Here is a 12,846-nt window from a genome sequence, read left to right as displayed (position 1 = left end):
AAGTTCAACAGCAGCACAAATGTACTTGGTCCAACTTCATAGCCGACCAAACCCTCCAAGCAGCAATATGTAGAGGGGTGACAATTAGCAGAAACATTTCTCTGGCATAGATTGTTGGCTCTCCTTCAAGGACTGAAAAGGCATCTCTGATGACCAGCCTTTAAAGAAGAAATTGACAACGGGTAACATAACTCTTGGAAGGAACTGAACTCCACTCCAACTGCCCCTTTGAGACACTGTAAACATTATAATATTTTTAAAACATTCCTAGATGTATCTTACCATTATTAGCCTCGGCTCCTTCTTTGGAAGCTGCAAAAGTTGTTTGAGAACAAAGAACAGTCTAACAGTCGCATTCTTGAAATGCAAAAAAGTACAGACATTGTGGCCTTCTATAACAAAGTTATGTTATGTGTGGGGATTTCTTAGCTTCTTTCAAAATGAATAAAAGAATTGGAAGGCCCTTCAGCTGCTGAGAGGAAAACCATTTTGCTAGGAGGGCAGGAATATCACCACAGAGATGACAGACGCAGATGGAGAAAGACTCTAGAGCAGTGGTTCTCAAAGCCGGTCCGCTGCTTGTTCAGGGAACCCCCTGGTGGGCTGGGCCAGTTTGTTTACCTGCTGCACCCGCAGGTTCAGCCGATCGCAGCTCCCACTGGCCGCGGTTAGCCACTCCAGGCCAATAGGGGCTGCAGAAAGCAGCATGGGCCAAGGGACGTGCTAGCTGCCCTTCCCGCAGCCCCTGTTGGCCTGGAGCGGCGAACCGCGGCCAGTGGGAGCCGCGATCGGCCGAACCTGCAGATGCGGCAGGTAAACAAACCAGCCCGGCCCGCCAGGGGGTTTCCCTAAACAAGCAGTGGACCGGCTTTGAGAACCACTGCTCTAGAGTACATGCTCACTGCATGGACAGGAGGGACCAGGAGCCATTTGAGTTTCTCCTGGCATGGGAGGCTCAGGTTCTTCAGCAGGAGGAGACACAGAATCCATGCCACAGGGCAAGGGAGCATGCCCAAAGGAAACAGGAGAAGGCTTAAAGGGAACAGGAGCTTGCCCAAAGAGAATGGAACCTTGCCGATGCAGTCACTAATACAACTGATGGCCAAACGAATTTGGGGCCCACCTGCTGCTGTGACTACTGCTACTTTCTAGGACTCCACCTCTGCTACTCCTCCTCTTCTAGCTGCTGCCCAGGGTGCTACTGAAGCAGAGGACCCACACCCGCAAGTGACTGGGAGGAGCCTGCAGGACTCCCGACACAACACCCTCCACTACTACCTTAAACCCCTAACAAGGAAACCCCTTGAACATGCAGGAGAGGAACAACGAACCGTTACCTGAAGCAATCCCTGAAGCCCAGCAATCCCTGAAGCCCAGAAGCCCCAAACCCTGCACAGGAGACATCCCTGGTTGTCTACTCCAGACAATTTTCCGCACCTGTTCCCCCCCTTGTTGGGAAGGGGAAGGAGAAAGGCAATGAGATGGGTTTAGAGACAGTAGCATGCATGGTGCTCAGGAAGCCAGACCACTTGTAATTTCATGTGCAGTTCCTTTAAAAAAAACAAGTTTCACTTTTACATTTCATGTGTCGCTTTTAATAAAGGTTACAGTTTCCTTAGTCTAAATAATAAGATGGGTGAACTAGAGTGCCTTGTGCTAAAGGAGGATATTGATATAATAGGCATCACAGAAACCTGGTGGAGTGAGGACAATCAATGGGACACAATCATTCCGGGGTACAAAATATATCAGAAGGACAGAACAGGTCATGGGGGGGGGAGGGGAAGGAGTGGCACTATATGTGAAAGAAAATGTAGAATCAAATGAAATAAAAATCTTAAATGAATCCACATGTTCCAAAGAATCTCTATGAATAGTAATTCCATGCTCTAATAAGAATATAACACTAGGGATCTATTATCGATCACCTGACCAGGACAGTGATAGTGATGATGAAATGCTAAGGGAGATTAGAGAGGCTATCAAAATAAAAAACTCAGTAATAGTGGGGGATTTAAATTATCCCCATATTGACTGGGTACATGTCACCTCAGGACAAAATGCAGAGACAAAATTTCTCAATACTTGAAATGACTGCTTCTTGGAGCAGCTGGTACAGGAACCCATAAGGGGAGAGGCAACACTCGATCTAGTCCTGAGTGGAGCACAGGATCTGGTCCAAGAGGTAATTATAACAGAACTGCTTGGAAATAGTGACCATAATATAATAACATTTAACATTCCTGTGGTGGGAAGAACACCTCAACAGCCCAACACTGTGGCATTTAATTTCAGAAAGGGGAACTATGTAAAAATGAGGGGGTTAGTTAAACAGAAATTAAAAGGTACAGTGACTAGAGTGAAATCCCTGCAAGCTGCATGGACACTTTTCAAAGACACCATAAGAGAGGCCCAACTTAAATGTATACCCCAAATTAAAAAACACAGTAAAAGAACTAAAAAAGAGTCATCGTGGCTTAACAACCATGTAAAAGAAGCAGTGAGAGATAAAAAGGCATCTTTTAAAAAGTGGAAGTCAAATCCTAGTGAGGTAAATAGAAAGGAACATACACTGCCAAATTAAATGTAAAAATGTAATAAGAAAAGCCAAAAAGGAGTTGGAAGAACAGCTAGCCAAAAACTCAAAAGGTAATAACAAAATATTTTTTAAGTACATCAGAAGCAAGAAGCTAAACAACCAGTGGGGCCCCTGGACGATCGAGAAACAAAAGGAGCACTTAAAGACGATAAAGTCATTGCAGAGAAACTAAATGAACTCTTTGCTTCAGTCTTCACAGCTGAGGATGTTAGGGAGATTCCCAAACCTGAGCCAGCTTTTGTAGGTGACAAATCTGAGGAGTTGTCACATATTGAAGTATCACTAGAGGAGGTTTGGGAATTAATTGAGAAACTTAATAGTAACAAGTCACTGGGACCAAATGGCATTCACCCGAGTTCTGAAAGAACTCAAATGTGAAATTGTGGAACTATTAACTATGGTTTGTAACCTGTCCTTTAAATCAACTACTGTACCCAATGACTGGAAGATAACTAATGTAACACCAATATTTAAGAAGGGCTCTAGAGGTGATCCTAGCAATTATAGACCGGTAAGTCTTATGTCAGTACCAGGCAAATTAGTTGAAACAATAGTAAAGAACAAATAGACACACAGAGGAACATAAATTGTTGTGCAAAAGTCAACATGTTTCTGTAAAGGGAGATCATGTTTTACTAATCTATTAGCGTTCTTTGAGGGGGTCAACAAACATGTGGACAAGGGGGATCCAGTGAACATAGTGTACTTAGATTTCCAGAAAGCCTTTGACAAGGTCCCTCACCAAAGGCTCTTATGTAAATTAAGTTGTCATGGGATAAGAGGGAAGATCCTTTCATGGATTGAGAACTGGTTAAAATACAGGGAACAAAGGGTAGGAATAAATGGTAAATTTTCAGAATGGAGAGGGGTAACTAGTGGTGTTCCCCAAGGGTCAGTCCTAGGACCAATCCTATTCAACTTATTCATAAATGATCTGGAGAAAGGGGTAAACAGTAAGGTGGCAAAGTTTGCAGATGATACTAAACTGCCCAGGATAGTTAAGACCAAAGCATACTGTGAAGAACTTCAAAAAGATCTCACAAAACTAAGTGATTGGGCAACAAAAATGGCAAATGAAATTTAATGTGGATAAATGTAAACTAATGCACATTGGAAAAAATAACCCCAACTATATATACAATATGATGGGGGCTAATTTAGCTACAACTAATCAGGAAAAAGATCTTGGAGTCATCGTGGATAGTTCTCTGAAGATGTCCACGCCGTGTGCAGCGGCAGTCAAAAAAGCAAACTGGATGTTAGGAATCATTAAAAAAGGGATAGAGAATAAGACAGAGAATATCTTATTGCCCTTATATAAATCCATGGTATGCCCACATCTTGAATACTGCGTACAGATGTGGTCCCCTCATCTCAAAAAAGATCTACTGGCGTTAGAAAAGGTTCAGAAAAGGGCAACTAAAATGATTAGGGGTATGGAACGGGTCCCATATGAGGAGAGATTAAAGAGGCTAGGACTTTTCAGCTTGGACAAGAGGAGACTAAGGGGGGATATGATAGAGGTATATAAAATCATGAGTGGTGTGGAGAAAGTGAATATGGAAAAATTATTTACTTGTTCCCATAATATAAGAACTAGGGGCCACCAAATGAAATTAATGGGCAGCAGGTTTTAAACAAATAAAAGGAAGTTCTTCTTCACTCAGCGCACAGTCAACCTGTGGAACTCCTTGCCTGAGGAGGTTGTGAAGGCTAGGACTACAACAGGGTTTAAAAGAGAACTGGCTAAATTCATGGAGGTTAAGTCCATTAATGGCTATTAGCCAGGATGGGTAAGGAATGGTGTCCCTAGCCTCTGTTTGTCAGAGGGTGGAGATGGATCACTAGATCATTACCTGTCAGGTTCACTTCCTCTGGGGCACCTGGCATTGGCCACTGTCGGTAGACAGGATACTGGGCTGGATGGACCTTTGGTCTGACCCAGTATGGCCATTCTTATGTTCTTATGTGTGGATCCTCCTTCCTGACAAATGGGAACTTTTTATTCAGGTTCAAGATAGGGCCCCATGATACATAGTACAGTTTTGATTTGTGTAACTCAGTGGTGCCATCAGACTGCAAAGAATTCTTTGTCCCTCCCATGCCCACTTCGCCGCCACCACAGTTCCGTAAATATAAGGATTCCAAAGAATACACCAGAGGGATAGCTAAAGTTGTGCCCAGAACACACTAATAGTTTTAACAGAAGACACAAAACAGGTTAAGTAAACTTCTTTATTGCTTGGTTCATATATAGAACAAGGAGGAAACACAATTAAAGTGACAGTAAAGCCAACAGACGCTGAACAGTGACGAAGTGACCCTCTTCCCCCACTCTCAGGAAATCAAGGCCAGTTTTCAACCTTGGGTGTACTCATGCATAATAGCTGACAAGTGCTGTTATCTCTGCACTCAGTCAAATGCTAAAAGAATTTCTGAAGCCCCTCCCAAACCCTTAAAGAATTGTTTTGAAGGTCATTGAAACTGACTGAGTGCTCCCCTTAATATAGTCTTCAAAACAGATGTTAACGTTAACACCAAAGCATTTTATAATGATGGCAACAGAACTGAGTAAACACACTCCACAGCAAAAACTCAGGCCCCATAGTGTTAATGCTGTGGAGGTGCCCTGCCACAACTGTCCATAAAGAGTCAATAGTTACAGAAATGAATGGCTAATTACACAATTACAGGGAACCAAACCCTCACAAACATAAGAACAGCCATACTGAGTCAGACCACTGGTCCATCAAGCTCAATATCCTGTCTTGTGAAAGTGGCTGGTGCCAGATGCTTCAGAGGAAATAAACAGAGCAATTTATCAAATCTTCCATCCCATCATCCAGTCCCAGCTTCTGGCAGTCAGAGGTTTAGGGACACTCAGAGCATGCGGTTGCATCCCTGACCATCTTGGACAATAGCCATTGATGGACCTATCCTCCACAAAGGTACATTCACACCCAAATATGTGCCTATGGTCACTCCTGTGCAACTCCAGCAGCTCCATAGGGTGTGATATTGTCCCTCAAAAATGCAGAAGTCACCCACTGCATCCCACTGTTCCAGAATGCATGCACATCAGGTATCCCAGATTTTTCTTGCCCTCCAAGAACCAGGACCACCATGCAAGCAGGCAGGATCTGGCTGTCTAAACGCTTTGCAAACAAGTCCTTTCTTGTGCCCACACTATATGGAAGTACCCGCCTTTACCCTCACATATGCTGTGAAGGGCACAGCAGGCCACAATTATGAGAACAGCATTGGCCACACTGGCATCCAGACTGGTGTGTAAGCATCATCGAACTTTCAGCCACCCAGACTTGAACTTCATGACCATTCGCTATCTATGCAATTTGTAGTTGAGTTCCCTTTTTCCAGGGTCATTGATGTCAGGGGTACGGTTTCATGAGCCAAGCTAAGAGTGGGTATGCAGGGTCTTCCAAAATAACTGTTGGCACAAACCCACTGTAGAGTACTGCTTAGTTTCTAGGGAATGAAGTCCCTTCTTCCCCCAAAGTACAATCCCAATCTCCTCAGCACCCTGGTGTCATGAATCTTTACTGTGTTTCCAACAGTGTTCATGAACTCTGTGGTCCACTAAGCCCTGAAGAATGATTGAGTAGTAACCTTTTCGGCCCACATACTCACTTGCTCCTTTTGGTGGGCAAAGTATTGGGATATGGATGCCATCAGTGGCCCTTGCAGAGTTCGGAAACCTTATTCTCTGAAATCCAGCTATAATGTCCAGTACTTGGATTATGGCAACCACTCGTGGCTAGATGACAGTACTATTTGTCTCACAAATCTGTACAACCATGACCCTGACAGTAGACTTCCCAAACCCATACTGGTTTGCAACTGACCAGAAGCCAGCTGGTGTTACCAGGTTCCACAAGGCAAAAGCCATGTACTTCTGTATTGGTATGGCTTTCCAAAATCAAGTGCTCTGGCACTGAAGGGTTGGAGCAAGCTCTCTCACAACTCCATCAAGGTCTGCTTCCTCATTCGGAAGTTCTGAACCCACTGCTCCTAATCCCAGGTTTCCAAAACCACGTGATCTTACCACATCGTGCTCATTCTCCTGGACCAGTAGCGGCAGTCTACTCATGGGCATACCATGGCAATAGCAGTAGACACCATATCTGTTCCATGGGACCATAGTGGATTGTCAGTCACCTGCTTGGTCAGCTGTCTTTGGCTTTTCAAAAAGTTCTAGCACAATTCCATCCAGTATCTCTCACTGATTGCTGTGACAAAGCTCTGTCCTTGCCTCCGTGGGTTCTGCGTTTCCTGGCAGATTTCGGTAGCCTCAGAGGCTCACTGTGACCCTCCACGTAACCCTTCTCTCTCTAGAGACAAGGGTCACAGTCTAGTGAGCCATTTTCATCATAAGCCAGAGAGGGAAAGGAGGAGAAGTTATCCTTCCTTGCACAGTCTCTGTTGTCTCCCAGTCTCAGTGATTAATCAGGGGGCAAAAGAGGGGGGGGGGAACCCGGGCCCACCCTCTACTCCGGGCTCCAGCCCAGGGACTCTAATAGTATCAGCTATGGTATCTGACCTTTTAGAAACATGACATGTACAATTCCCTGGGCTACTTCCCCCACAGCAGCCCTCACTTCCTCAAGCTCCACTTCACCCTTACCTCAGGGCCTCCTTCCTTATGCCTGATATGATGTGTGCTAATCAGTCTCTCCAACAGCACAACTTCCTCCCTGACATGCACACTCCTGACAGCTCCTGACATGCACACTCACCTGACTAACTGGGAGGCTTTTAACTAGTTTCAGCCACCCCCTGATTGGCTTCAGGTGTCCCAATCAACCTAACGTTCTCCCTGCCTTCTGGAAAGTTCTTAATTGGCCCCAGGTGTCTTAATTGACCTGGAGCAGCTGCCATTTCACTTATCCTGGTACCAGGGATTTGTTTAGCCTGGAGCTAATATAGCTATCTCCCACTACTTTTCTATAGCCAGCTGGCCTTGCCCCATCACATTGCCTATTGCACCGGAGAAAACTATGTCCCCAAGACGGAGCAGGAGCAGAACCACATCATCATTCACTTGCTCCACATCTTCCACCTAGTTTGGCAGAAGGGAGAGGTGAACAGGAACTGCCATCGGCAAATATATGAAGGTGGAGGACAGCACCAATACCAAATAGCAAGGCAGTTCCTAGAGCTTCTCCTCTGATGCACAGAAACCTGGGATATGCCCCTGAAATGGTAGTGCTAACATCACATACCAAACACCGGCAGTGTGGATGGTGGTATACACATGTACAGCATACATGGACACTCAGTACAGGTATGGGGTACACGTGGAAGCGTACCTGAGTATGCGTGCAAGGATAGATGTAGCCATAATTAGAAAGTTTTTCCTAATATCTAATCTAAATCTCCCTTGCTGCAGATTAAGCCCATTACTTCTTGTCCTATGCTTCATACAGAACATACAGAACAATTGATCACCATCCTTTTCAAAACAGCCCTCAATGTAATTGAAGACTGCCATCAAGTTACCCCCACCCTCAGTATTCTTTTCTCAAGACTAAACATACACTTTTTTAAAAATCTTTACTCATAGGTTAGGTTTTCTAAACTTTGTATCATTTTTGTAGATATCCTCCGGACTCTCTCCAATTCGTCCACATCTTTAAGTGTGGCATCTAAAATTGGACAATACGCCAGCTGAGGCTTCACCAGCACAACGTAGAGCAGAACAATCCCATGTCTTCCACATGACACTCCTGTTAGTATACCCAGTATATCTGTCAGCTCCACACTGCTGATTGATATTCAATTTGTGATCCACTACAACCTCCAGATCCATTTTAGCAGTATCACTGACTAGTCACTTATTTCCCATTTTCTATTTGGGAATTTGGTTTTTCCTTCCTAAGTGTAGTATTTTACACTTGTCTTTACTGAATTTCATCTTGTAAAATTAGACCATGGAACTCATTGCCACAAGGCCTACAACTCCGAAAGATTTAAAGAAAGTTTTGACATTTATGTGGATAATTAGAATATTCAGTTATAACAATAAAGACTAACGAAGAATATTGGAAGGGATATAAAACCTCATGACTCTGGGTTTAAACCAATCTCTAACAACAATTAGAGGTTAGGTCAAAGTTTTCACAGGGCACAGATTATCCCATATCTGCGTACTACTAGTGTTTTTTGCATCTTACTCTTATGCATCTAGTGCTTGACACTGTCAGAGATAGGATACTGAAATAAACATAAAATGGGTCTGTTCTAGTATGGCAATTCCTACATTCCTAAGTATGAGAGAGAGGGTTTCTGGCAGGCCATTTTCTGTGAGAGCTCCGTTCTTTTGGAATTTTTCCTCCTTGGTCCAAAATAGTCTGTATTTATTGATATTCAAGACATATACTGCAAGGCTCATCTTTTTAAGATACCTTTTGGGGAGAGAAAGCTTGCTTAAGGAGGTTACATTTAAGGAGTGTGTAATATTTCTTTTCATTTTATTTGGCTATAGGTTTATTTACTTATTTCCCTTTGATTTATATTGACTGTGCATGTACTTAAATGTTAGTGGCACTGAAAGATGAAATAGGTGCCTCTTGTGGTCTTATAAATTAAACAAATAAAATCATCTTGAGAACACTTTTGGCATAATCTTCTGATGCCAACCACAGGCCATTACAGGGGCCTCAGGCATTGGTGCACCTTGGTCCCTCCTATTCTCTGACTCTGGCACACAGTAGTTTAGATTCCTGATAATTTGGTCTAATTTCAGTTCTTGGGTTTGGGGTGTGCTGGTGGCTGGATGGTGTTGATGGCCTGTGATATACAGGAGGTCAGACTATATGATCTGGTGATCCCTTCTGGCCTTAAATTCTATGGTTATGTCTACACAGCAGCTGGGAGCATCCCTCCCAGCATAGATGGAGAGACTCACCCTAGCCACAGAGCTAAAAACAGCAGTGAGGAGGTTATGGCACTAGCAGCAGCTTGGACTAGCCATCTGAGCTCAGACAAAAGGTCAGGCGGGTTTGGGCTCAGATAGCTAGCCTGAGTCACCACCCATGCAACAACCTGCTCACTGCTATTTTAAGCACGGTATCTCAAACAGAACTAATGCTAGTCTGTTTAACCAGGTGGGAGGCAACTGCAGTGTAGATATACACTATGATTTGGAAACAGCCTTCATTAGCTCTCACTGCTTCAAAATCTGTGTGAACCCCACTTAGCACACATGGCCCTAAATCATGGGAGTGCCTCTGTTACTGAAAACAGCACCACTTGTGGATTCAGTGTCTAATAATATTTAACATATGAGGCCTTCTTGTCTTTTTCCATATATAGACTGTGACTTTACTTTTAATTAAAGGTAAATCACAAATGTTTTTTTCATTCACCATATCACTATGTAGGTACAATTTTTTGGTATATTTTGCTATGAAAATCTTACCTGTAATTCATCAGCCAGATCGATCATTATGCTGTAAAGTATCTTCAAGTTTAGAACCAAGTTCTGGTGCTGATTTAAAAATAAATAAATCAAGAATACTCAATTACTAATATAAAACTGGTAAGATTATTACTTCAATACTAAGTGACTAACCAACATGAAAGCATTTTTCCTTGTGCACCTACTGATGCTAACTCTTGCATATCTAGTAATATTCTTAGGCCACTGATAAATCACATTTCAAGAGCTCCTGGGGAAGTATGATCTGGAATATTTGGAACTTAATGTATTCCTTATTTTACATACCGCACCTGGGAACACAATCTGAGCATGAATATTGAAGAGGTGTACTTACTTTTAAGAGATAATATTGTAACATTGGGCTTTTGATACTAAAGTTAAAGTTCTTGTAGCAAAGTGATCATGATAGGGTTAACTGGGTTATCGAGAGCATTATGGGATGGAGCCATGCTCCTCCCCTGTGCCTTACTTCCTGTTTTAGTCCATGGAAGTGTTCTCCCCACTCTGTTGCGATACAGTTAGATATACAGCAAGTCCCCAGCCTTAAGTCCTGCGAATAGACTTATCTTTGTTGCACTGAGCAGTCCCTTTTCAAAAGTTCTACCATCATGTCTACACAATGGAAAGTTTCTTACCTGATCATTTCCATTCTGCTAGCAGTATCTGCCACAATTCTGTGACTCTGGGCTGTTCCCCTCCTCTCTGAAAAAATGAAGGCAGTTCAGAGTTGCAGCATAGCTCATGCTGGCTATGTTCCCTTCTCCAGCTGCACACCAGAAGAATCATTCCAAAGCTGTGTAGAAACTCTTACAATATGATTAGTAACAATAGTGCCAGTCAGTGAACTACGTACAGTAGGCTATCTGGCCCACAAATTGTAGACATAAAATAAATGTTGTCCTTTGGCTACTGGAATCTCATCAGGGACGGGTAGAATTGTGGGAGATGCTGCTAGCAAAAAGGAGATCACCAGGTAAGCCACGACATTCTGTAGCCTGGCATCTCAATTATACGATGCTTAGGAAGTAACGAGTAATGAATTATAAGAAAGAAAGGACCAAAAAAACAGACTGAAATAGAGAACTCTGTTTGAAAGTACATGGCAAGTTATTTTCGTATCACCACATGCAGAACCTTCATTCCAAAAGAGGCCTCTGCAGGGGATAGAAAATCCATCTTACAATGTTTGATAAAGCTGTTGACAGAAGACCAGATTGGAGACCTTCAGATTTCCTCAGTTGAGGCATACATCCTTTCTGCTAGATGATATTGGTAGAGATCTCAGAAGTCTTCAGGAATAGGTGAACTTGATGCCATGTGTCTCCATTACACATAACTTCATCCATCTGGCCAGTGATTGGTAGAATGCCAAAAGGCTTTGGCACTTTGGGTGAAAGAATACAAACAAGGAGCTTGATCTTCTCATCAATTCATTGCACTTGAAGTAGTTCTTAAGTGCTTTACATACATCCAGAATATGCCACAGCTTTTCTGTAGGATGCTGGGGCTTTGGACAGAATAATGGGAGGATCTCTTCCTGTGTGGTATGGAAAGAGAAATCTCACCTTTGGTAAGAAAGATTCTGGAGTCCTTAGAACCAACTTGTCATCATGGAACAGTGTGTTGCTGTATGGATAGAGCTGCCAACTCAGACTTGTCAAGCTAACATAATAGTGACCAAGAAGCATGTTTTGATAGATAAAAAACAAAGGCATAACTGTAGTCCCTTGTCTATACTGTCCTGAAGAAAATCCAGAATAGCTGGAATTCCAGGGTATTTGGGATTTCTGTTTATCTCCAGGAGTTTAACCATACCCATGTGGAAGAGTAGGCCTTTAGTGATAAAGTCTGTCAGGAGACCAGCAGAGTGCTGACCATCTTGGAGGATAAAATGACTGCTTATGCTTCCCTCTCAATAGCCATGCAATCATATTGATTTCCATTACAACTTTGAATATGAAATGTACAGTGCTCACTTTATATTATTATTACAAATATTTGAACTGTAAAGAAGATAAAATAGTATTTTTCAATTTACCTCATACAAGTACTGTAGTGCAATCTCTATCATGCAAGTGCCACTTACAAATGTAGAATCTTTTTTACATAACTGCACTCAAAAATAAAGCAATGTAAAACTTTAGAACCTAGCAATCCACTCAGTCCTACTTCCTGTTCAGCCAATCGCTAAAACAAACAAGTTTGTTTACATTTATGGGCGATAATACTACCTCTTATTTACAATGTCACCTGAAAGTGAGAACAGGCATTCACATGGCACTGTTGTAGCCAGCATTGCAAGGTATTTATGTGCCAGGTATGCTAAGCATTCATATGTCCTTCATGCTTCGGCCACTATTCCAGAGGACATGCTTCCATGCTGATAATGGGTTCTGCTCAATAACAATCCAAAGCAGTGCAGACTGATGCACGTTCATTTTCATCATCTGAGTCAGAGGCCACCAAGAGAAGGTTGGTTTTCTTTTTTGGTGGTTTGGGTTCTGTAGTTTCTGCATTGGCTAGCCTCCCCAAGTACAAATATACCTGGAACTGGTTGGTACATATTCAAGGAGGCTAGCCCATGCAAGCACTCAACACTGCCCATGCTACTGTGTCTACACTATTATTTTTAGCACATTAGCTTGAGGCAGAGCTAGCATGAGTATGTTTACATGAGCTGGGAATCACACTCCTAGCTCCAAGTGTACAGACAGACTCAGTGTCTTTCATCTCTTCTACAGCATCATCCTTTATTTTATTTATTTATTTATTTATTTAACTAAACTGA

General features: G+C 42.8%; 1 protein-coding gene across 1 annotated transcript in view; it reads right to left on the bottom strand.

Moving 5' to 3' along the window:
• POLN (DNA polymerase nu) overlaps positions 1–12,846 on the bottom strand; it is a 204,122-nt gene that overhangs the window by 133,383 nt on the left and 57,893 nt on the right. The window contains exon 9 of the mRNA XM_074952070.1: positions 10,038–10,106. Within this exon, the coding sequence (XP_074808171.1) occupies positions 10,038–10,106 (69 nt within the window). The remainder of the gene's footprint in view (positions 1–10,037; positions 10,107–12,846) is intronic.

Source organism: Natator depressus, chromosome 4 (genome assembly GCF_965152275.1).
Source record: "Natator depressus isolate rNatDep1 chromosome 4, rNatDep2.hap1, whole genome shotgun sequence".
NCBI lineage: Eukaryota > Metazoa > Chordata > Testudines > Cheloniidae > Natator > Natator depressus.
Note: the sequence above shows the minus strand (reverse complement) of the source record. Positions and strands in the feature narration are given on the sequence as shown.